Raw genomic sequence first — 26,450 nt, 5'->3', positions numbered from 1 at the left:
AAATTTACATGCCACAGAAATCACAGAAAAATTAACAAGAAACATTTGTAGTGTTTATCATAGAGAAAAAAATTGGAAATGTAAATATTTATATATATACTCTGGAAATTCAAGGCTTTGTTCTGAATTTTAGATATAATGTTCAAACGTTCCTTAGCGTTTAACATTTTCAAGTCTTTGTTAATTAGGAAAGATAACTCTTGAACTTTTTATTACCAATTTTTCTAAACTGGAATTTTCATTTAGTTAAAACATTCTTGATTCAATTTGTCATATACAATACATTCCTGGCCTATTCAGAGCCTGTTTTTCTTAGATTTTATGCACATGTATATTAATGACATTAATTATGTTGTTAATTGTTTTAATTAGAAAACTATTTTTTATAATAAAATTAATATGAGGTATTATGAGGCTTTTGTTTTAATTAAGTTTTTGTTACGTGATTTGCACTGTTTTGGGTCAATGCAAGGCAAGTAACAGCTTTAAGGTACATTGATACTCTGATAGAAGAAATACATGTAACTCTTAATGACACAAATGTCTATTATTCCTTTATAAATTTGTCAAGTTTAAGTGCCTTTTTTGTCAAATTTTGCCTGCAAGCCCTGTTATAATTCTTTGTTTTTTATTCAGAATATACATTTGAAAAATCATAAAAGTTAAAGGAAAATTTCATATAAGTGAGCAGAGTGTTTATGACCCTTAATGAAAATGAATGCTTTCCCACACACATCACATTTATAAGGTATATGACCCGAATGTGTCCTCATATGTATCTGTAAGTTCCGTGATTCGTTGAATGCCTTCCCACACACATCACATTGAAAAGATTTATCACCATAATGTGCATCACATTGATAAGGTTTATCACATGTATGTGTTCTCATGTGTGTCTGTAAGTGGTGTGTCTGGCTAAATGCTTTCTCACACACATCACATTTATAAGGTTTTTCACCTGTATGTGTCCTCATGTATTTCTGTTAGTTCTGTGATTGGTTGAAAGCCTTCCCACACACATCACATTGATAAGATTTATCACCTGTGTGTATCTTCGAGTGGCGGTATAAGTTGCCTAAATTTTTGAAAGCCTTCCCACACACATCACAATTTTTAAGTTTATCACCTGTGTGTATCCTCAAGTGTTCATGATAGGTATATGACCGGCTGAATGCTTTTCCACACACATCACATTTATATGGTTTATCACCTGTGTGTATCCTCAAGTGTTCATGACAGGTATATGATCGGCTGAATGCTTTTCCACACACATCACATTTATAAGGTTTATCACCTGTATGTGTCCTCATGTGTGTCTGACAAGTATATCAATGGCTGAATGCCTTCCCACACACATCACATTTATAAGGTTTATCTCAAGTATGTTTCCTCATGTGTCTTTTATAATTGGAGGCATTTTTGAATAATCTCTCACAAACACCACATTTGTAAGGTTCTTCACCTGTATGTATTCTCATGTGTACTTGTAAGGTATCTTTCCGGTTGAATAACTTTCCACAAACTTAACATTTATGAGGTATATCACCTGTATGTGTTCTCAAGTGTGTCTGTAAGTGTTGTGACTTGCTGAATGCTTTCCCACATACTAGTACTTCACATTAATAAGGTTTATCACCTGCATGTGTCCTCATGTGGCAGTTTAAGTTACCTAATTTGTTGAATGCCTTCCCACACATATCACACTTGTAAGGCTTATCACCTGTATGTATCCTCATGTGTTCATGACGGGTATAAGATTGGGTGAATGGCTTCCCACACACATCACATTTATAAGGTTTATCTCCAGTATGTGTCCTCATGTGTCTTTTATAATTGGAGGCATATTTGAATAATCTCTCACAAACACCACATTTGTAAGGTTCATCACCTGTATGTATTCTCATGTGTAATTGTAAGGTATCTTTCCGGGTGAATAACTTTCCACAAACGTAACATTTATGAGGTATATCACCTGTATGTGTTCTCATGTGAGTCTGTAAGTGATGTGACTGGCTGAATGCTTTCCCACACACTTCACATTTATAAGGTTTATCATGTGTCCTCAGGTGGCAGTTTAAGTTACCTAATTTGTTGAATGCCTTCCCACACACATCACACTTGTAAGGTTTATCACCTGTATGTATCCTCATGTGTTCATGACGGGTATGAGACTGGGTGAATGCCTTCCCACACACATCACATTTATAAGGTTTGTCTCCAGTATGTATTCTTTTATGTCTGATTAAGCTACAGGACAGGCTGAAGTTCTTTAAACAGAAATCACATTGAAAAGCTTTGCTGGTTGACTTTTCAGCCTCACTTTGAATCTTTGAATTAGATGACCAGACTTCTTTTTCCCTCTGTAAATTTAGCAAAAATTGTTTTAAGTAGTGTGTCAAGCTACATTTTTTGATGATTATATATAGAAAAATCAGAAATTAGACTTAAATGAATTCCATTGCAAACAAAATTTTACTTTCCTTTTTTTCTTTCTCTTTTTTCCACTATACAGGTGAATAATACGATATGTTCAAAATGTATTTAGGTAAAGACCGATGTGACTTTTTTTTCTATACTTTAAAACAATGAAGTAAAAATCTATTCTAAATATATTGCTTAAGGTCATATGCAACGTAGTTTGATTTTTGGGGGGTTCTTCCCTGGAGTTGAAGAGTTCCACTATATGAAGGACCTGTGTGCAGTATTTTTAATGTCTATATATGGATTTGTACACCTCTTCTAAAACAATTTTTGATGAAAAACAATCGGGAATTTATGTTTTATAATTTTTATTCATTTTTATTTGAATAATGCAAAAAAATTCAAATTTCGATATCTTTTCAAAACCCCTGGTAAGGCATGCTGATTTTTTGTCTAAGAACATATAATAATATTATAAGTTTAAATTTAGAATATCTTGGAAAATTATCAGTAGGTAAGGTAAGTTGTGTATGTCCTTAAAAACAATTCCTTAGTTTTGAAAATAATGTTAAATTACCGAATAAGTGGAAATTTTAGCGAGACGCAAATTTAGCGATTTGTCCTTAAAATTGGGTATTTAATATTTAGCAAGATAAAATACTAGCAATTTTGAAATGCCAACTAAAAATAACTATTACAACTTTAACACGACTAAATTTTAGCGATATCGGCACCTTCGCTAATAACGCCAAAATTAAATCCTCGCTAAAAATTCTGTTTATATGGTATAAAAAGTAAAAAAAAAAAGAAAAGTAAAAAAATAAGAGGCCCATGGGCCACATCGCTCACCTGAGCACTGTGGGTAGGAAAAAGTAGAAATTGGTATATCACTGAAAATCATCCAAAAGTAAACCCATGACCAGTTATGGTTTTGTTATTCTTGAGAAGGTGATTTTAAAGAAATTTCCTATACAGTCGCACCTGCTGTTACGGCCACCCTTAATCAGCGGCCACTCCCCATGAGCAGCCAGTTTTAATCCCACCCGTTCATTGTTTCACTATATTTTAACTCTTTTAAGCGGCCACCTGTCTAACGCGGCCAGTGGCCAGTGTTTTGGGGTCCCATGCGCTCAATATACCTGTTTTCAGCGGCCATTTTGTCTGTTTTGTCACATGACTTCCGTCTGACACGTGACCTGGTATCTCCGTAGAGAAGCCAAACAAGAACAGCTGATTATAAGAAATGACCGATAATTGCGGGTGTAATTTGAAATCTGTCAGGATTTAATGATTTAATTAAATGATATGTTTTTTAACAAGTGTTTTTTTTTTTTGGAGTTCTTTTATACGAAAGAAAGTTGTTGAATATGTTCATGATATAAACTCAGTACAATAATAACAATATCGCCTTAGGTTATCAAGTGGCCAGTCGCCCTATTATGTTTACATGTACACATAGATCTATTAAATGACGTATTCTGAGTAAAAATCAACCAATGTATTGAAATATTAAATGAAATGGAGGGCAGGAAGAGGACAGTCCTCTCCTTAAAAGATAAGGCCAAAGCTATTGAACTTAGTAAACAGGGTCTGTCTTCGCGAAAAATATCGGAAGTTTTAAAGTGTGGAAAAACTCAAATTAATAATCTATTAAAACGAAAACACGAAGTTTTGGAGGATTTGGAACAAAATGTAGACCCTGAAAGAAAAAGACGTCGTCACGTTACAGGGAACGAGGAAATAAACGAACTGTGTTGGACATGGTTTCAAGATGCGACAAAACGCAGGATATGTGTCACTGGTCCTCTCCTCCAGGAACAGGCGAAAAAATTCGCATCACAACTAAAGAATGATTCATTCAAAGCATCAAATGGATGGCTAGAATCTTTTAGGAAAAGACATAACATTTCGTTTGGTTTAATGAGTGGGGAAAGGGGTGATGTAAACACAGAAACTGTCCGTGATTGGAAAGAAAAACTGAATCTGATTTGTGAAGGTTATGAACCTAGGAAAATTTTTAACATGGACGAAACGGGGCTGTTTTTTAGAGAAACTACACGTAAAACTTTGTTTGTAAAGGGGGAGGACTGCGCTGGAGGAAAGAAATCAAAAGACAGAATAACTGTAGCCTTATGTGCCTCTATGTGCGGGGAAAAGGTTAAACCTGTATTAATTGCCAAATCCAGAAATCCTAGATGCTTTAAAAAAATCAAACCAGAGACCTTACCAGTTTCTTACTATTACAATAAAAAATCGTGGATGAACAGTGGAATTATGGAGGATTGGCTAAAAGGACTGGATCGTAAAATGGGAAGACAAAACCGAAGAATTTTATTGTTCATGGATAATGCCCCATCCCATCCCAAACTACAGTTGAGGAACATTGAGTGGAAATTCTTTCCTGCAAACACAACATCACATACACAGCCTATGGACATGGGCATTAGCCAGACAACAAAGCTTAAATTTAGGAGAAAACAGGTAGGTTTCTGTTTTAATTTGTAAAGATGATATTAACTCTGTTATTTTTTTATTATTTAAAAAAATATTTTTATTACTTGCACAGATGCAGTACATCCTCAATCAGATGGAAAAACAGCCAGGAGTAGGGGGGACAGAACTTCTTCGCCAAATAAACATATTAGACACTATATATTGGCTAAACCAAGCTTGGCAAGAAGTGGAGTCCAGCACTATCACAAAGTGTTTCGAAAAAGCGGGGTTCAGTTTTACATCTAATGAGAATGATGACAAGAGTGAGGATGAAGATGACGATGATGATGTCCCGTTGTCAGTTCTAAAATTATCCAGTGAACTTTTTGGATGTGATTTCAGTGAATTGGTCCAGTTAGATCAGGACATAAATACTTGTGACACCGATACTATAGATTGGGGACTGCCAGCACAGCAAATCCTGGACATTGAGAAAGTCTCATCAGATGAGGAAATTTGTGAAGATGATGGTGATGAGGAACTGAATTCGATCTCTATCTCCGATGCAAATATTTATTTAGAAAAGCTTAAAGCCTTTGCTCAGAATCACGGACATGCTATTCTGTTAGAACACATTATGATTTCTAGTGCTATTGTTGATTCCATGGCTGTTTCCCATACAAAACAAAAAACAATAACAGATTTCCTTCCAAAATCAATGTGAAAAAAAAAATGTAAATGAAAACTTCCAACATTTTTTAAATGTGTTGAAATTGTGGAGTTAAATACATTCAAAATAAATACATGTAAACACAGCTGTACTCGCAAAATTTTTACTCATTGGTTTGAAACCTGTAATAAGTGTATATTTCTATGTAAAACTTTGGTCGGCCATTGTGGCCCCGCCCTGCCCCTGGGAGTCATGATTTGCACAAACTTGAATCTACACTACCTGAAGATGCTTCCATATAAATATGATCAATTATGGCTTTGTTGTTCTTGAGAAGATGATTTTAAAGAATTTTCCTATATATTTCTATGAAAAAATTTGGTCGGCAATTGTGGCCCCGCCCTACCCCCCGGGGTCATAATTTGAACAACTTGAATCTACACTACCTGAGGATGCTTCCGTATAAAAATGATCAATTATGGCTTTGTCATTCTTGAGAAGAAGATTTTTATAGAATTTTCCTATATATTTCTATGTAAAACTTTGGTCGGCCATTTTGGCCCCGCCCTATCCCGGGGGTCATGAATTTAACAAGCTCAAATCTACACTACCTGAGGATGGTTACACATGAGTTAAATTTTTCCTGGCACAGTGGTTCTTGAGAAGAAGATTTTTAAAACACACCTTTAAATTTTCATTAATTCCCAATTATCTCCCTTTGAATGAGGGCGTGGCCCTTCATTTGAACAAAATTGAATCCCCTTCACCTAAGGATGCTTTGTCGCATGTTGGGTTGAAATTGGCCCAGCGATTCTTGAAAAGAAGTCAAAAATCTGAAAAATTGACAGACAGACAGACGGACAAAATATTATCAGAATTTATGATTGATTGATTGATTGTATATTGTTTAAGGTCCCTCTTGAGAATTTTCACTCATATGGAGACGTCACCGATGCAGGTGAAGGGCTTCAAATTCAGACCTATACTCGGCACTCAGGGCCATTGAGCAATGAGTGTTTCTTTATCGTGCCAACGCCTACTGTGACACGGGACCTACGTTTTTAAGGTCATATCCGAAAGACCCGTGACTTTCACTTCTAGTGCCGAGCGCTTGGCGAAGGAACAGTCACTACCTATGTTTACGTCTTAGGTATGACGCGGCGCCGCGATCGAGAATCGAACCCGGGCCTCCCAATCACGAAGCGAACGCTCTACCACTAGGCTACCGTGACCGGTTTATCAGAATTTAAGCTTTGTAGCTAACTGGGTAGTTAATGTTTATAAGGATAATACAAAAAAAAATTGAGATTTTTATTTAGGATTTTTTGGACAGGTTTGATTAAATTGTGTTATTTGTCTCTTCACTTTCTTCTTTGATTAATCTGATTTGAAAACAGCTCAAATTAATAGGTATATCACTGGTGTTCATTTACATGTTCATTTACATGACATTTTGACTGACTATGCCAACTTCTTTACACTTCGTTTATATGCTATTTCCTATATGAATCCACATGTGTTTTTGTAAGGTATCTAATCTGCTGAATGTTTGTTCACATACACAACATTCATAAGTTTTTTTTCACCTGTATGTATCCTCATGTGTCTTTGTTTGGTACTTGAACGGTATAAAAAGCCTTTCCACACACATCACAATCATAAGGTTTTTCACCTGTATGTGTCCTCCTGTGACTCTGTAAGTGACTTGACCGATTGAATTCCTTTCCACACAAATCACATTTATTAGGTTTTTCACCTGTTTGTGTACTCATGTGTATTTTTATGCTATTAGATCTGCTGAATGACTGTCCACATACATGGCATTTAAAGTATTTTTCACCAGAATGTGTCCTCATGTGTTTCTGCAAGTTGCCTGATACAGAAAAAGTCCTTTCACACATATCACATTAAATTTTGTAAGGTTTTTCACCAGTATGTGTCCTCATGTGACTCTGTAAGTTCTGTGACTGATTGAAAACCTTCCCACACACATCACATTTGTATGGTTTTTCACCAGTATGTATTCTCATGTGACTCTGTAAGGTCTGAGACTGGTTGAAAGCCTTCCCACACACTTCACATTTGTAAGGTTTTTCGCCAGTATGTGTTCTCATGTGTATTTGCAGAATTTTTGGTCTGTTGAATGCCTTCTCACAAACTCCACATTCATGAGGCTTATCAGCTGTATGTGTCCTGCAAGTGTTGTGACTCACTGAATGCCTTTTCAAATACATCACATTTAAAAAGTGTATTATTTAATTGTGTCCTCATATTTCTCTGTAAGGTACCTGTTTGTTTAAACGTTTTTTCACCTGCATCACAACAAGATTCATAACCAGTTTGTGTCCTCATGTAGTTATAAAAGTCATTCGATACAGAGAATGCTGTCCCACAAAATTCACACTGAAAACTTTCCTCCCTGGTTTGATACCTTATTTGTCTTTGTATTTGACCTGAACTAGTGAAACATTTCCTAGTGATACATTTCCGAAGCTGTTTACTTACATATATGTTGATGTGTCTTTCTGAATTTCATGTTTGATCTTCATCTGAACAATAGTTCTGTAATTGTTCACTGTCTTTCTGAATATTTGAATGGGGTTCAAAATCGCTCCTCTCCTTTTGCAAAAATGACAAAGAAATCAGTTCCATTGCTCCACAGGGCACTGTTCTGATTATATTTAATGTAAGAATAAAAAAGTTTGACATAAACATTTACTTTAAGAACTGGGTCAAAAAGCAAGGGTCAATAATAAAATGCCCCGCCACAGCATGATACGCCCGTCAAATATTGTTCAATAATCATGAATTGGTTAGGATGCAGGAATATCAGGTAGCCTTGATTAACAGATTGACACAGATTTCAATTATCTATTTTCCATTTCTTATTATACATCTCTAAGAGACTTACAGTGTAGGGATTGATTATAACAAATAATACTAGTGAGACATGACTGCAATTTGTCGCAAATATATAAAAATTGAAATATAATGGGGTTTTTTTCAATGAACACATGTATAACTAGTTTTAATCATATTGTACAAAACTAATTTAGTTTTAATCATACACTAAAACATCAATTGGTTTTAATTAATTACACCAATTGAAAGATCTTTATCTGGACTAGCCATCAAGAACTCTTAATTAACACAAACTCTTTTTGCCCAACTCCCAGATAACTGCTGCACCAGATCTAGAAATGCTCTTAGCTTCTGACAATAAACTCATTAATTTCTCTTTAATTTGACATGCAAATTTCTGCTATCAAAATTCTTCTTGACCAGTGCTTGATAATCAAGCCCATGGGACAAACTGAATTCCTCTCAAAGCATAAACATTTGTTACAGATTGCTGTAAAGTATATAATGAAAAAATAAGTTTTTACTTAATTTAACATTTTTTAATAAGGATAAAACTATATTTTTACATTTTTAGGATTATGAAATTTAGAATTTAAAAGACATAGTTTTTCAAAAAAATTCATTTTAATTAAAGGTCACAGTGACCTTGAAATAGGTCGCGACACACCTTCTACTTTAGATGTATACTTTTGCCAAGTTTGAAAGCTCTAGGTCTAATAGTTTTCTAGTTATGAGCCTGACAGGATTTTTCCATATTTTGCTATAGCATCTTTGTTGCAAATATATAAAAATTGAAATATGATTTTTTTCTTTCAATGAACACATATATAATTAGTTTTAATCATACACGAAAACATCAATTTGTTTTTATTTTATTACACCTATTGAAAGACCTTTATCTGGACTAGCCATCAAGAACTCTTAATTAGCACAAGCAACTATGAGGCCATTTCTTTTTGCCCAACTCCCAAGAGATAAATTAAGATAATTTCTGCCTCAGATCTAGAAATGCTCTTAGCTCCTGAAAATAAACTCATTAATTTCTCTCTAATTTGACATGCAAATTTCTGCTATCAAAATTCTTCTTGACCAGTGCTTGATAATCAAGCCCATGGGACAAACTGAATTCCTCTCAAAGCATAAACATTTGTTACAGATTGCTGTAAAGTATATAATGAAAAAATAAGTTTTTACTTAATTTAACATTTTTTAATGAGGATACAACTATATTTTTACATTTTTAGGATTATGAAATTTAGAATTTAAAAGACATATTTTTTTTTAAAAAATTCATTTTAATTAAAGGTCACAGTGACCCTGAAATAGGCCACAACACATCTTCTACTTTAGATGTATACTTTTGCCAAGTTTAAAAGCTCTAGGTCTAATAGTTTTCTAGTTATGAGCCGGACAGGATTTTTCCATATTTTGCTATAGCATCTTTGTTGCAAATATATAAAAATTGAAATATGATTTTTTTCTTTCAATGAACACATATATAATTAGTTTTAATCATACACTAAAACATCAATTTGTTTTTATTTCATTACACCTATTGAAAGACCTTTATCTGGACTAGCCATCAAGAACTCTTAATTAGCACAAGCAGCTATGAGGCCATTTCTTTTTGCCCAACTCCCAAGAGATAAATTAAGATAATTTCTGCCTCAGATCTAGAAATGCTCTTAGCTCCTGAAAATAAACTCATTAATTTCTCTCTAATTTGACATGCAAATTTCTGCCATCAAAATTCTTCTTGACCAGTGCTTGATAATTAAGCCCTTGGGACAAACTGAATTCCTCTCAAAGCATAAACATTTGTTACAGATTGCTGTAAAGTATATAATGAAAAAACAAGTTTTTACTTAATTTAACGTTTTTTAATAAGCATACAACTATATTTTTACATTTTTTAGGATTATGAAATTTAAAATTTAAAAGACTTAGTTTTTAAAAAAAAATTCACTTAAATCAATGGTCACAGTGACCTTGAAATAAGCTGCGACCCACCTTCTACTTTAGGTGTATACTTTTGCCAAGTTTGAAAGCTCTAGGTCTCATAGTTTTCTAGTTATGAGCCGGACAGGATTTTTCCATATTTGGCTATAACTTCTTAATTAGAGGTCAGAGTGACCTACTTTTTGTGCAGGACACACCTTCTACCATAGATGCATCAGATGACAAAGTTTGATAATCCTAGGCCTAATAGTATTCAAGTTATGAGCCGGACAGGAATGGACAGACGGACAGACGGACGGACGGACGGACATGAAGCCTATAACATAATACGTCCCGTCTTAAGACGGGCGTATAAAAACTCTTGACTCTGTTTATTTTTAAAACTACTAGGTTTTGGTTGGAAATATGGTATTTATGACTTGGAACCTTCAATTGGTGCCCATTTATCTGTAAATGTAACGTTATTTTCTCTCTAAGCAAATATTTATGGCATCATCATCTGTAGTGCAAACTAGAGTGAGTTATGAGCTCTGTTACAACGCACTTTGAAAAAAAATTTTCCAATGTGCATTAAATTTTGGGACAAAATCAACACACTTTGAAAAAATATAATTCCTTTTCAAAGTGTGTTTATATTGACCATTTAAAAACATTTTGAAATAAAATGTATATGGCTTGGTCAATATTCTTGCAAATCTGAAGTTTGATAAATAACTGAACCTGTTGGATAACTTTTCGGTGATAAGTCACTTCTGGATGTGAAAGTGAGCAATTTTTATTTTTCCATACTTTGAAAATAACTGTCTTTGAATTTTTCCAGTTTGCGTGCATTTTATATAAACTAAAATTTATTGAAAATTTTTAACGTCATACAAGTTATAATACATATGTTTGGGTGTAGCATAGGCATTCATATAAAGGGGGGGGGGGTTAAGGGAAACAAATGCTTTTTCAAAGATATTACCTTATGGGTGTTTTAATTTCACTTTCAATTTGCTACCGACGGCTATGTATAAGAACAAGAGGCCCACGGACCTTATAGGTCACCTGAGTATCATGTAACAACTTTCCAGCGATTGTATTTGGTTCGTGTTTTAATCCAAAAGCCATGAAATTCACAAATTTTGAAAGAGGCACCATTGCTTATCAAAGGGCAGATTTCATAGCATTTATTTTTAGTCAAAGTACCCCTTTGGTAACCCTGAACCAACAGCCCTGACATTATCTATTTTGAAAGAGGCCCCTTTCTTCATTATCAGGCCAGCATTTTTTTATGTGTATATAAAAAGTCCCGAAGGAGAAGGAAATAATTTTTTTTTTTAATAAATCAATTATTAACATTTGTACATTCTTTTTTATGCTATTCTAATAGGCTCCTTACCACTGGACACATAATGCTTACAAATATGAAAGTAGAGCTTTTAATTGCTCATTTCATCATCTGCCGTTTGGGCCAGTTATATAAATTTTGTGATGCTGATCAAAATATATTTTAAACAAGAGGCCCATGGGTCACATCGCTCACGTGAGAAGCTTTGACCATTCTGTTCTTTACCAGATTTATTCCTTGTAATACATAATGCATCCCCACCCTACCAAACTGATCATAATTTAGACATTTTGAAATCTACACTATCCAAGGATTCTTCCATGTGCACATAAGTTTCAGGTTTTCTGGCCCAATGGTTCTTGAGAAGAAGATTTTCAAAGATTTTTCGTATATATTTCTATATAAATCTTTGATTCCCAATTGTGGCCCCGCCCTTCCCCCGAGGGTCATGATTTGAACAATTTAGAATCTACACTACCCCAGGATGCTTCCACATAAGTTTCAGCTTTTCTCGTCCAGTAGTTCTTGAGAAGAAGATTTTCAAAAATTGTTCCTATATATTTCTATGCAAAACTTTGATTCCCAATGGTGGCCCCGCCCTTCCCCTGGGGGTCATGATTTGAACAATTTAGAATCTGCACTACCTCAGGATGCTTCCACATAAGTTTAAGCTTTTCTGGCCCAGTGGTTCTTGGTAAGATTTTCAAAGATTTTTCCTATATATATCTATGTAAAACTTAGATTCCCAATTGTGGCCCCGGCCTTCCCCGGGGGTCATGATTTGAACAATTTAGAATCTACAATACTCAAGGATGCTTCCATATAAGTTTCAGCTTTTCCGGCCCAGTGGTTCTTGAGATGAAGATATTCAAAGATTTTTCTATATATTTCTATGTAAAAATTTGATTCCCAATTGTGGCCCCGGCCTTAACCCGGTGGTCATGATTTTTACAATTTTGAATCTACACTACCCCAGGATGTTTCCACATAAGTTTCAGCTTTTCTGGCCCAGTGGTTCTTGAGAAGAAGATTTTCAAAGATTCTTCCTATATATCTCTATGCAAAACTTTGATTCCCAATTGTGGCCCCGCCCTTCCCCCGGGGGTCATGATTTGAACAAGAGGCTCATGGGTCTTATAGGTCACCCGAGTATCATATAGCAACTTTCAAACAATGGAATTTGGTTTGTTTTAAACCAGAGGCCATGAAATTCACAATTTTGAAAGAGGCACTGTTGCTTATCAGAATTATACATTACCCATGCTTACTCTAGTTACTTAATAGTTACTGGTAATACCCAGAGGTAGATCAGAGGAACAAAGAAAAAAAATGCATTTCCACTTTGTAACCAGTTGTCCAAGACCCAACAGGAAGCACAAATATCAAAATTGTGGAATTTTTATTTCATCATAAATGAATTGTTAATACTAAAGAGCAGATTTGAAAGCATTAACCCCCCCCCCAATACCCCTGACCCAGGGGGCAAGAAATTAACCATTTTGCTAGATGCAGCTTTCGCCATCATAAATATATATACCCTGGTACTTAGATCATTGGCATAATACACAGGAGCAAAGAAAAATATTTTCAAAGAATTCATGTATTTTCACTATATAATCAATAGAACCCCACCCTAACTCCAGAACACCTCACCCAGGGGCCATGAAATTGACAATTTTGGAAGAGGCATCCTTCCTAATCAAAGTTATGTTCATAGTTCATTGGTTTAATACCCAGGAGCAGTGAAGAAGATTTTCAAAGAATCAATGTATTTTTACTATATAATCAATAGAGCCCCACCCTTACACCAGAACCCCTAAACCAGGGGCCATGAAATTCACAATTTTAGATGAGGCACTCTTGGTCATCAGAACTATGTACTTAATTATTTTGTTTAACACCCAGGAGCAGAGGAGAAGATTTTCAAAGAATTAATGCATTTTCACTATATAATCAACAGAACCCCGCCCTAACACTACAACCCCTGACCCTGTGGCCATAAAATTCACAATTTTAGCAGAGGCACTCTTGGTCATCATAACTATGTACTTAGTTAGTTTATTTAATATCCAGGAGCAGAGAAGAAGATATTCAAAGAAATAATGCATTTTCATTATATAATCAATAGAGCCCCGCCCGAACACCAGAACACCTGACCCTGGGGCCATAAAGTTCACAATTTTGGTAGAGGCACACTTGCTCATCATAACTATGTACTTAGTTGGTTTATTTAATACCCAGGAGCAGAGAAGAAGATTTTCAAAGAAATAATGTATTTTCACTACCTACTAATTTAGCCCTGCCCTAGCACTAGAACCCCTGACCCCAGGGCCATGAATTTCACAAATTTGGTAGAGGCCTTATTGCTGATTACAATCATGCAAACAGTTTGACTGCTTGATGTCCAGGAGTAAAGAAGAAGATTTTTAAAGATTGCATTAATTTTAGTGGTTTTGGCCCCACCCCTCAGGCCCCAGGGGGGCAGGGATCATGAAATTCACAATTTTTGTTCCCCTTCACCCAAAGATGCTTTGTGCCAAATTTGGTTGAAATTGATTCAGTGGTTGCAGAGAAGCTGAAAATGTTCAAATGTTAACGCACGATGAACGACGACAGATAGCAATAGGTCAATGAGGGTAAATAAATATATGTAAAGTAAAAAGTTTCCGAAAGTTATAATTGATTCCCTCAATTAAAACAATTTTAATCTAGGTCTTTAACTTTTGCTTCATGCATATTTTTTCAAATGACATATGCTATAAACTGACCAGCAGCTCTTTTCTAATTCCCAAAGGATGCAAATAAGAGCTGCTTGATCAGTGATGCTCTACTGATATGACAGCAGTCCTTCCAGCAATGAAATTGTTCATTAATCTTTAACTGGATGCTTGTGCACTCATTACTCCAAAGACATAAATGCATGTTCTGCACTTTCTACCATAAACATTTTTGAAAATTCCTATTTTTCTTAGATTTAATGTAAGACAGATATAGCAGAGCTCATCTCAATGAATGTTTTACTGAAGTAAGGCAAAGTGGCATATCTAACATGTTAAAATAAAAGTCTAGTAATGCACATCCCAAGATGCAACATTTATGCAACTTTGATCTGATAGGACTTGCACTTACTTGGAAAGAAAGTTATCCAAAAATTTCAAACTAGTCACTAATCCAGACAAGGGGCCCAAGGGCCTTGATTCACTCTTCTTATAAATTATACAATCTATCACTTCTATTAGAAGCCTCAAATTCTATTAGTATCATAAGACCCAAAATGCATCAACTGACAAAGTTCAACTAGAACTGTCCAATAGGGACAAATACCCCCCGCTGGGTTTTTCAGAGAAGGTGCCAATTCAAAAATGCTTTATGGATCTAAAGATGTTCACAATTTACTTTAAAAAATTTGCAGTGAAATATAATTGCTCATCATGTCTCTTAATGAATGAAACGGAGGTGCAAACAAATGAAACATCAATACTAATACATTGTAATTCCATTGTAACATTTTTTTTTTAAAATTTTTTTCATTTAATTTTTCTTTATTACTGCATTAAAATAAAGTGCCACGCCACAGCATGATAGGCCCGTCAAAAAAATACAATTACAATGTATCTTAAACAGTTAAAAGTGCAGGAAAATCATGTCAACCTTGATTTTTAGATTTCAATGATTTTTACACACCTTAAAAAATTTGTTTATCTATCTCCTGTGGTGTAGGCATTAATTATAACAAACATTGCATCATTCATAGATTTCTATACCTTGCCAAATGCCTATCATATTTAAAAATATCAAATTAGTCTTCACAACTTAATCTACACCTAATTAATTTTGGAAATAAAAGACTGGCCATCAAATATAAACTGACCAACAGCTCTTTTTCTAATTCCCGAAGGATACAGATTAGACCATGCTCTGAAGAAATGAAAGAGATTCCTACATTGAACACATTAATTAATCTTTAACTGGATGCTTGTCTACTCATTACTCCCAAAAGATTATTGGATCTGCGCTAACTACCATAAAACATTTTTAAAAGATATAAAACATCAATGATTTTTTTTTTTTGAATTAATGTCAGACAGTTAATTGTTAATATGCAATTCATATGGACATGCAGATTCCACCCCTACCACCATAAAATTAATTTTTAAGTTCATAATATTATGTAATATCAAAATAGTTAATATGCAATATCAAATTTGTTTTAATTACTTCTCATCAAATTCATTTTCAAACTTCGGCTACCCAACAAGAGCTAATTTAATCCAACAGGCTTACCCATTTGGCCCAATACTCAAGGGATATAGATAGCACCGATGCTCTTACAGCTACTCTTCACACTAAACTCATTAATTTCTCTCTCTAAATTGTCATGCAATTTTCTGTTATCATTCTTCTTGACCAGTGCTTGATAATTAGACTCATGGGAGTGGTGGAATTTCTCTAACATACATTATATTTGTTATAGATTGCTGTCAAGTATATGCTAAAAAATAAGTATTTTCTTGATTTAACATTTTTCTATTAAGGTTAGTGCAATAATTTTACATTATTCTAAATGTGTAAATGAAGAGAAAAAATTTAATTTTTTTTTAAAAATTCCACTTAAATTAAAGGTCACATGAACAGTGACCTTGAAATAGGTCGCGACACACCTTTTACCTAAGATGCATAAACTGGCCAAGTTTGATGATTCTAAGTCTTATAGTTTTCTAGTTATGGACCGGACAGGATTTTTCCATATTTGGCAATAACTTTTTAATTATAGGTCAGAGCGACATACTTTTTGTGCGCGACACACCTTCTACCCAAGATGTATCAGATGACAAAGTTTGATAACTCTAGGCCTTATAGTATTAAAGTTATGAGCCGGACACGAGAAAAGCTAACAGACGGACAGACGGACAGCTAGACAGACGGACAGACAGACGGACACGAAGCCTATAACATAATAAAATTTGTCTTAAGACGGGCGTATAAAAATATATTGCAATTATGTGTTATGTCACTCTGTAAAATGATTGTTGAAAAAAAAAAACCATTATACAAAATCAAATTAATCTTGATATATCAATTTGAAATGCATTTTGAAAATAAAGAACTGGTCATCCAGTAATGAAGTGTTTTGACAGACAATAAATTACAATTAAGAGAATAAGAGAAGATAGATCTTTAATTCTTAATTGTGCCTTATTCCCTGAAGATTTGATAACACACACACACTTGATAAGAGATATGCCTAAACAACTTCCAACACCAAACTCATTAATTTATCTTTAACTGGATGCATGTCCAGTCATTATTCCCCAGAGACAAATGAAATTACATTATCTTCTGTGCAATGTAAAAACTGTTTTTAACACTTGATGTTTCTTTTTTTTTTAAGTTTTTATGAGTAATTTTAAGCTGTAGTTCACGTTTTTGTACAACTTTTAATTATAGGTCAGAGCGACATATTTTTTGTGCGCGACACACCTTCTACCCAAGATGTATCAGATGACAAAGTTTGATAACTCTAGGCCTTATAGTATTAAAGTTATGAGCCGGACACGAGAAAAGCTAACAGACGGACGGATGGACAGCTAGACAGACGGACAGACAGACGGACACGAAGCCTATAACATAATAAAATTTGTCTTAAGACGGGCGTATAAAAATATATTGCAATTATGTGTTATGTCACTCTGTAAAATGATTGTTGAAAAAAAAAAACCATTATACAAAATCAAATTAATCTTGATATATCAATTTGAAATGCATTTTGAAAATAAAGAACTGGTCATCCTGTAATGAAGTGTTTTGACAGACAATAAATTACAATTAAGAGAATAAGAGAAGATAGATCTTTAATTCTTAATTGTGCCTTATTCCCTGAAGATTTGATAACACACACACACTTGATAAGAGATATGCCTAAACAACTTCCAACACCAAACTCATTAATTTATCTTTAACTGGATGCATGTCCAGTCATTATTCCCCAGAGACAAATGAAATTACATTATCTTCTGTGCAATGTAAAAACTGTTTTTAACACTTGATGTTTCTTTTTTTTTTAAGTTTTTATGAGTAATTTTAAGCTGTAGTTCACGTTTTTGTACAGATATTCTAGATTCTATGTCTCAAACCTTATACATGAGCCCAAAATGAACAAGTCAATTAAAATTTTAAAAAACCTGTAAAATGCAGAAAAATGAACAAAAAGAGTTGAAAATTCCAGGTGCACAACTTCATATGGTGAATAATAATTGTACAAATTTTCAGATTAATCCTTGCAATAGTTTCTGAGAAACGGTCCAAATAAAACCACAAAATAAAAATGAAAAAACACCTGTAAAATTCAAAATAATAATCCAATCAAGATGAAAAATATCAGGTGCACAACTTCATATGGTGAATAATATGTGTACAACTTTTCAGACAAATCCTTCCAATAGTTTCTGAGTAATGGTCCGGACAAAATCTCGTCTACAGACAGACGGACAGACGGACAGACAGACAGACGGACAGACGGACATGGTGATTCCAATATACCCCCCCTAAACTTCGTTTGCGGGGGGTATAATAATATTCAGTCTGTAAGTACTGAATATATTATAATATAATTATAAAATACCATAAGTAGGTCACAGTGACCTATCTTTCTGAATTATAGAGTCAATATTTCCCACAACCTTCTCGGACACCATTTCTAAATATGTAGATCATGAAGATGTTTTAATAGAACTTGGGGAAAAGATAAAGCATCAGTGTAACCAAGGCGTAAAAAAATATATCAATTGGATAAAAACAGCATAGGTGCAATGGAGACGTAAAAAAATATAATCGGATAAAAACGGAAAATGAATACATAAAAAAAAAAAAATTTTGAACTGATAAAAAAAAATCCAGGCGGGTGGATTTTGATGAGTCGGTCGCGTTACCAAAAAAAAAAAAATCTAAGGATGGCATGGCGTATAAAAGAGAAGGTCAGATCCAGCATCTGAAGCAATCAGTGTAGTATGCATTCTTAGATGAATCCTCCATGCAAGTTTGGTCTACATTCGGCTTATAGTTCCTTGGAAATGAGACCTGCTCCAAAAACATCACCCAGTTCACTCATCCAGAAATGTAGGTCTGATTTAGCATTTGACATGATTGAAGAAAGCCTAGCAGTGTTCATCTTTAGATATATCACCCATGCAAGTTTGGTCAACGTAAATATAGCTAGCTACTTGGAAATGAGGCCTGTTTCAAAAACTTAAACTAGCACCAAATACATCAATCTGGTCATTCCTTTGCTGAAATTACAGATCTGCAACATTGACAAGTACAATAGAACAAACTGAAAGCATCTGCTATGCCACTCTGATTAATGTAGGGCAAAGCAGTACTTAAGGTAATTCCACCCTCCTATGATGTCATAGGCTTTGTGAGGGTGGAAACACCTTAAAGAAAAAACTTTACCAAAAACTTTAACCTGGGATGCTGATGCTCAGGGTATCACATAATCTACTCCCAATGTCATTAAAAAAAAATTATTTACCTTCACTGTTAACAGCTGTTGGTTTTCCTCCTCCTCCATAGAGTCAGAAATCCCAAGTGGCTCCTTCTTTACTATAATCAAGACAGGTAATGTGTTAGATTTAGAATTATATAATTTGTGTAAGAATGCTCTAATCTTCTTTTAACTGAAATAAATTTTTTTTGGTAACAAGAGTTAAATCTAATAAAAATCCTGTTTACAATAATATGTTATAAAGTAAAACTTGTTTAGTATGAACACGGATATTGCGAATTCACGGATATAGCTAAGTCATCTTGGATCTCCTGCTATATAAATTCATTACACAAATTATGGATATAGTGAAGGAATTTCACAGTTCCCCACGACTACCTTATAACAGAGTTTATCTGTACTGCTTTACAATAAATACAGGGTTATTTTTGCCACTTCATACTTGCAAACAATTTTGCCCCGATTTAATTTTGCCCAATCAAAGCTTTGTTTAAGAAATTATATTGTGTTCTTTGAATTCGCCCCATTTTTATTCCCCAAAATAAGGGTAGGCTGAAAGGGGCAAAAATTTCCTTTATACAGTATATTTTTTTCCTAATCCCATATTTACACTGTTTGTCGAAATCAAAAAGCTATGCTCTAAATCATGTTTGAATCATACTGTAGTCCACTTGTGTGCAAAGTTATATTGAAATCCGACTAAATCTGTAGGAGTAACATTTAGAAAAATTGTTTACAGACAAACAGACAGACAGCTAAACAGATGGACAATGGACACCTTACTATCACATAAGCTCTTCTAGTCTCTGACTAGTATAGCTTAAAATCGATGAACAGTATTATGTATTTAGTTTAGTCACCAAGTTATAACAAATGTAGGTAGAGTAGCATCAGGGTTTGACATAAAAGATGAACTTAAACATGTTTAAATACATTTTTAAACAAATTTATTATCAAAGAAAAAAAATTATATTTAGAGAATTGATTTTATAACCTAGTAAAAACCATAATAAAGTTCATGTTTTGAAAGTCTTTAGTCTTTAGTTTGTATAAATGTTTATTTTTTATGTAGAATTACACCTTAAAAATAACAAGAGGCCCAAGGGCCTTGAATTGCTCTTCTGATAAATTGTACAACCTATCACTTCTATTTGAACATGTTGAAGCCTCTAACCTTAAGTATTCTAAGAGCCAAGTTGCATCAACTGACAAATTTTGATGATTCTTAGCCAATTATAACTGAAGATATTTTAATAAAGCTATAAAAAAAAAACATAAGTAGGTCACAATGACCTACTTTAAGATTGAAGTTTTCTGAGGACTCAAGATGCATTAATAGACAAAGATTGAAGATTCTTAGCCAATAAGTATGCGAGATATTCAAAAGTAAGTCACCTTGACCTACTTTTTCATATACATTCTTGGAAAAACCAAAATGCATCAACTGACAAAGTTTGATTATTCCAAGCCAATAAGTACTGGAGATACTTAATTATAACCATAAAATGTTAAAAGTAGGTCACTGTGAATTATTTTATGTAGGCGATTTTCGAAAGCCCAAAATACATCAACTTACAAAGTTTGATGATTCTCAGCCAATAAGTACCTGAGATATTCAAAAGTAGGTCACCATAACCTACTGTTTGGTTGACATTCTCTGAAAACCAAAGATGCATCAACTCACAAAGTTTGATGATTCTAAGCCAATAAGTACTAGAGACCCTTAAATAAAGCCATAAAATGTCAAAAGTAGGTCACCATGACCTACTTTTTGGTCATCACTCTCCAAAAACCCAAGATGCATCAACCCAAAAAGTTTGATGATTCTAAGCTTATTAATACCTAAGATACTTAAATAAAGCTATAAAATGTCAAAAGTAGGTCACCATGATCTACTTTTTGGTCATCACTCTCCGAAAACCCAAGATGCATCAACTCACAAAGTTTGATGATTCTACGCTTATGAATACCTAAGATGCTTAAATAAAGCTCTAAAATGTAAAAAGTAGGTCACCATGACCTACTTTTTGGTCGTCACTCTCCGAAAACCCAAGATGCATCAACTCACAAAGTTTCGCGATTCTAAGCTTATAAATACCTAAGATAATTAAATAAAGCTATAAAATGTCAAAAGTAGGTCACTGTGACCTACATTTTAGTAAACTTTTTTCAAAGTCCCAAGATGCATCTGCTGACTAAGTTTGATGATCATAGATCAGAAGGTAATCAAAATATGCCTTTTAAACAATATGAAAACATTCCCAACCCTTATTTTAGTATGAATGGTAGCCCTTGGGCCAAGGATACCCTGTGACAAATTTGACACTGATTGGCCAAGGTGTTCTTGAGTTATGGCCCATTTTCTAAAATGTTAACGCACACCGCACGACGCACACCGCACAAATGGTCATAGCATTAGCTCTTTGAGCCTTTGGCTCAGAAGAGCTAAAAATCTAAGTACTGAGACAGTACTGAAAGAGGAGGTCAAAATAATTTTAATGCTGGGTTTCACAAATTTTTTTAATGAGTTTTGATAATTTTTTTAATTAACAAGCTAAACACAAAACTGTGAATAAAATAAATTCGCATTTTCCATTTAATTTGAAGTACAATTATTAATAAATGCTAAGTCTAGAAACCTTTTCGAATTGTCCGAATTTCACCTGTTCCTTATTTATTTTTTCTGGAAGTAAAAAAATGGATGATGCGTAAACACTTGTAATACCGTATAAAGGGTAATTTTTACTGCTGTAAATTTTTATGAATTTTGGTTAAAATGAGGTGATTTAATTTTTTACATGTTCAATTTTTACGAATTGTGCATGTCCGTAAAAATTAAAATCATCATCGGTGAAATTCCAGATCAACCTTTCTGCATTTTGAATATAAAATATAAAATGACATTATTATATAAAATATAAATTCAACATACAAATACATGTTTTCAATGTGTCTGGACAACCCGATGTAAATTAAAACGAAATGGTTCCTGTGATAACGAGTGTCGATTCATCAAATTATGACATGTTTTTTCATTTAAATACCTTTATATATCACATGCCCTGTATTTATTTCTTTTTTCAATTAATATACATGTCCACACATTATTGTTGCACATCACGTGCACGTCTTCATTTTAATGATTAAAAGAGAGACAAATCAAACCATTATGATTAAGGTTACAGAATTACAGCGGACAAAGATTTTTCATTGTATTAAAATGTCGAAGTTTGTACTGGAAGCAAATAACAAGAGGCCCAGGAGCCACATCGCTCACCTGAGCAATTGGCTAGGAAAAAGCACATATCAGATCAGATCTGAAAGTTAACTGGAGGAGGGGGGGGGGCTTGAATTTTAACCCCCCAGGGGTCATGATTTCAACAAACTTGAATCTACACTACCTGAGGATGATTCCCTTTAATTATCACTAAGCACGGCTATGAAATACTTGAAATGAAGATTTTAAAAGGTTTCCCAATTTATTCCTATGTAAAACTTTTATCGGTCATTTGGCCCCATCCTACTCCCTGGGGGTCATGGTTTGAACAAATTTGAATCTACACAACCTGGGGATGATTCCACAGGAGTATCATCTTTCCTGTCTCGATGGTTCTTGAGAAGAAAATTTTTCCTATATATTCCTATGTAAAACTTTGATCGGCCATTTTGGCCCCATCCTACCCCCGGGGTTCATGATTTGAACAAACTTGAATCTACACTACCTGAGGATGATTCCACATGAGTTACATCTTTCCTGGCACAGTGGTTCTTGAGAAGAACATTTTTGAAGATTTGTCCTATATATTCCTATGTTAAAATTTGATCGGCCATTTTGGCCCCACCCTGCCCCCAGGGGTCATGATTTAAACAAATTTGAATCTACACTACCTGGGAATGATTCCACATGAGTTTCATCTTTCCTGGCCCAGTAGTTCTTGAGAAGAAGATTTTTAAAGATTTTTCCTATATATTCCTATGTAAAAATTTGATCGGCCATTTTTGCCCCACCCTACCCCCGGGGGTCATGATTTGAACAAATTTGAATCTATACTACCTGAGGATGATTCCACATGAGTTTCATCTTTCCTGGCCCAGTAGTTCTTGAGAAGAAGATTTCTTAAAAATGTCATTATTTTTTCTCTATTTCATGTTTATCTCCCCTTGGAAAAGGGTGTGGCCCTTCATTTGAACCAACTTGAATCCCCTTTATCCCAGGATACTTTGTAGCAAGTTTGGTTGAAATTGGCCCAGTGGTTCTTGAGAAGAAGATGAAAATGTAAAAAGTTTTCGACAACAACGGCGACGACAACAACAACAACAACAGACAACGGACAAATTTTGATCAGAAAAGCTCACTTGAGCCTTCGGCTTAGGTGAGCTAAAAATGAAAAGGAAGAAGGGGTCAAAGTCTTGAAAAACGGAAATAATTTGAAGACTTCAGTCTGTAAAAATTAAGTCATTATCAGAAATTATGCGTACCGTAAAAGGAAGCAGGTAATTGATGATCTTTGTATAATTTGTGTATTAATTAAGATTTACTTGTTTGATCCTAATTGATAATCAGTAACCAACGGTTGTCAGTACTAATTCTATAGCCTCCAGGTTCTTAGCTTAATGACGGTGATTGCACTAAAATACTCCCATAATACGATGTTCAAAATTTTGTAAAAATTAGCAGCACGTAAAAAATACCTGTTACACGGTACTACGCAGGAGAGTACTTTTGTTTACTTGTGCGTTTTACAATTAACATTTTGAGTTTACATTTTCAAAATGCTTCATTAATTTGATTTAGAAAAAAGTTCATATCAATTTCTTCAGTTTGATACAGATCGATGTTTATAATTTGAGCAAAACAATTTCTGCACTCTTTCATATAGCGTAGATTTAATTCATGTGTTTTAACCACGGCTTCCTTTTTGAGGGGCTCTGACAGTAAACTAATAGACGGGGTCAAATGACCCCGTCTAATAAAAATTGAAGTCCATGTCAGCCACAAGTTTCCATGTTTTCCTATACCGCTATACTATGAGACACTCCAATTTAGGACTAGGAGATAAATAAGACTTCCTGTTTTATTAACAAAATAAACAATGCAAACTTGAGAAATAATTTGACACTAAAAATTTAGCCATAAATTGGTTTATGGATAGTATTTGATGCAAGTTAAAGTAAAAAATTGGAATAACACTTTTTATGCAAAAGGATTTAGTACCACGTTATAATGAGACACCAGTATACATATATAATTATACACACCAGTAAACTCCATATCAGGTGAGGGGTCTTCAGTATAAAGTGTATGTGTGGAGTTGAACTCTGCCATTATGACCAAGTTATTGCTTTAATCTAAAACCTGCAACTGAATAAACAAATAATTCATTTGGTAATGCATCACTCTCACCGGAAAAAAAATTAACAGAAACAGGTGCGTCGATTTACCCAAAAGTACCCAAAAGGACACAAAATGAATATCTTACAACTTACTGAAAATTATTAATTTGAATTAAATTTTGAATATTACATTATAAGTTCAAATAAAAGTTGGTAAAAATATAAATTTCTATTGTTGCAAGTTTTCTTAAGGAAATGACTTACACCTTATATAGCATATCAAACACCAAATCTGGTCAGATAAGCATGATAAGCTTGATTGTTTTATTTTAGCTGAAAATAAATATTGAAGTATTTATATATCATATTTTTACTTCTATTTTGCCATATCTTACCCAGGTCCAGTACAATCACTAGATTTAGCTACATAGGTAGAATTACTTACGTAGCTTTATTTACCTACCTCAGGTAGCTTTATTTAGCTATTTCAATGTTACTACTCAAAATTTTATTTTTTATTCAAAAGAGTCAAAAAATCGCAATTAAGAGACTATTGATATTCATACTAGGGAGGCAGATAAAAACAATCCAAAGTAGAGATAGTTTAAACATTGCTGCATTTGGACAATTTAGACCAAAACATGTAATTCCATTGTTTGATTACTGTCTTCTTTCTCATACGTGCGGTGCGGCATGGCTGAGTATATATGATTACTTCAAATTGTGCTGAATGATTACTGACCTATTATCGTGTTTACCGGAACTGGACTTCTTTGTCATTTCATTCAAGGAGTAACTGTTCTAACTGTCAAACATAGCCCCAAAACTTTCTGAACTTTGGCTGCAATTGCGCAGAAAAAGTCATTTATTCAAGAGTGACTTTTTCCTGAGTTGTTTTCAGATGAGTTCAAAGTTGAAAATGATCACTGCATCGAAAGGATATTTTCCGTGCACCCTGCGAAAAATGCTTTTTTATAGAAATAAATTGAGTTGGTAGCTAAATAAAGCTACCTCAGGTAGGTAAATAAAGCTATGTAGGTAAATCAAGCTAAGTAGCTAAATCTAGTGATTGTACCAGACCTATTACCATATGATATTTAATTAATGGACATGTTAGAGAAATAATATTTTTTTCACTTGTTCTAGTCACATGGTATCGCAGGTAGGTGGGGAGGGGACACCCCCCCCCCTTAAAAAAATACATAAAAAATGTTTTATTTTTAATAAATTATGAATCTCTTTAATTCAAGTCCTTTTGAGTTGTTTTTAATTTCCTTTTGGGTCCTTTTGTGTAAATCGACGGACCGAAAAAAACTGCAAATAAATGGATTTTTTCTAAGTCCATGGGGCATAACTCTGTTAAAAATAGCTTGATCGTACCTTAAACAGAACTAAGCCTAGATTTTCATCTGATATATCTGTATATTTTAAATTTCATTTCAGTATGAACAACAGTTGTGAAGAAAATGAAGGAAAACTACTTGGCTGTAAAACATGTGAAAGGGCCAAACGTCCAGGGATGTTACACAAATGGAATTTTTTAGTATTTGCCCTCTAGCAGGTTGTAAAATGTCAAAGGACCAAACGTTAAGAGATCTTAAACAAATAGAATTTTTTAGTACTTGCCCTCTAACAGGTTCCAGTTGTAAAATTACTTGTTCTATCTAATACAGGTTTATCAACAGGCGCCGACCTTTGTTTGTAATTTAAGTCAAAATGGCGATCCCGATCATATAATGTTGGCAAGCGGTAAAACTAGTTTTCCCGACTCCCGATTGTCCCGGATTTCACTTTTTTTTATTGATATCTTTACAACCAGATTTAGGTCGATGTTACAGCCAGTGCACAGAATTTCATCAATTTTTAGGCTCATTTTCTAGGTTTCCAACTTTCCACACACATAAAAAAAAAATTGAACAAAATTATTTTCAATATGT

The 26,450-nt window shown here is 34.0% G+C and overlaps 2 protein-coding genes across 2 annotated transcripts; one reads left to right on the top strand and one right to left on the bottom strand.

Annotated features, from left to right (window-relative positions):
• Positions 1-1,342: 1,342 nt before the first annotated feature.
• On the bottom strand, positions 1,343-26,449 carry LOC134244845 (zinc finger protein 239-like). Its single transcript, XM_062727096.1, has 4 exons — positions 26,140-26,449; positions 24,439-24,541; positions 19,207-19,277; positions 1,343-2,360 (listed from the first exon to the last, which is right to left on the bottom strand). The coding sequence occupies exons 2-4, from the start codon at positions 24,503-24,505 to the stop codon at positions 1,620-1,622; spliced, it is 879 nt and encodes a 292-aa protein (XP_062583080.1). The 5' UTR covers positions 24,506-24,541; positions 26,140-26,449; the 3' UTR covers positions 1,343-1,619.
• On the top strand, positions 3,372-5,579 carry LOC134244844 (tigger transposable element-derived protein 4-like). The gene is made up of 2 exons (XM_062727094.1): positions 3,372-4,902; positions 4,988-5,579. The coding sequence occupies exons 1-2, from the start codon at positions 3,940-3,942 to the stop codon at positions 5,576-5,578; spliced, it is 1,554 nt and encodes a 517-aa protein (XP_062583078.1). The 5' UTR covers positions 3,372-3,939; the 3' UTR covers position 5,579.
• Position 26,450: the final 1 nt, after the last annotated feature.

Source organism: Saccostrea cucullata, unplaced genomic scaffold (genome assembly GCF_032062105.1).
Source record: "Saccostrea cucullata isolate Sc308-1 unplaced genomic scaffold, CSIRO_AGI_Scuc_v1 ctg5721, whole genome shotgun sequence".
NCBI lineage: Eukaryota > Metazoa > Mollusca > Bivalvia > Ostreida > Ostreidae > Saccostrea > Saccostrea cuccullata.
This window is presented reverse-complemented; position numbering and strand designations above follow the sequence as displayed.

Excerpts from the sequence above, each read along its gene's own strand:
- LOC134244844 (XM_062727094.1), top strand. The coding sequence starts at position 3,940 with ATGGAGGGCAGGAAGAGGACAGTCCTCTCCTTAAAAGATAAGGCCAAA. Across the intron at positions 4,903-4,987 it reads TTAAATTTAGGAGAAAACAG|ATGCAGTACATCCTCAATCA; the intron begins GTAGGTTTCTGT and ends TTACTTGCACAG.
- LOC134244845 (XM_062727096.1), bottom strand. The coding sequence starts at position 24,505 with ATGGCAGAGTTCAACTCCACACATACACTTTATACTGAAGACCCCTCA. Across the intron at positions 19,278-24,438 it reads ACCTGATATGGAGTTTACTG|TAAAGAAGGAGCCACTTGGG; the intron begins GTGTGTATAATT and ends TCTTGATTATAG. Across the intron at positions 2,361-19,206 it reads AACAGCTGTTAACAGTGAAG|AGGGAAAAAGAAGTCTGGTC; the intron begins GTAAATAATTTT and ends CTAAATTTACAG.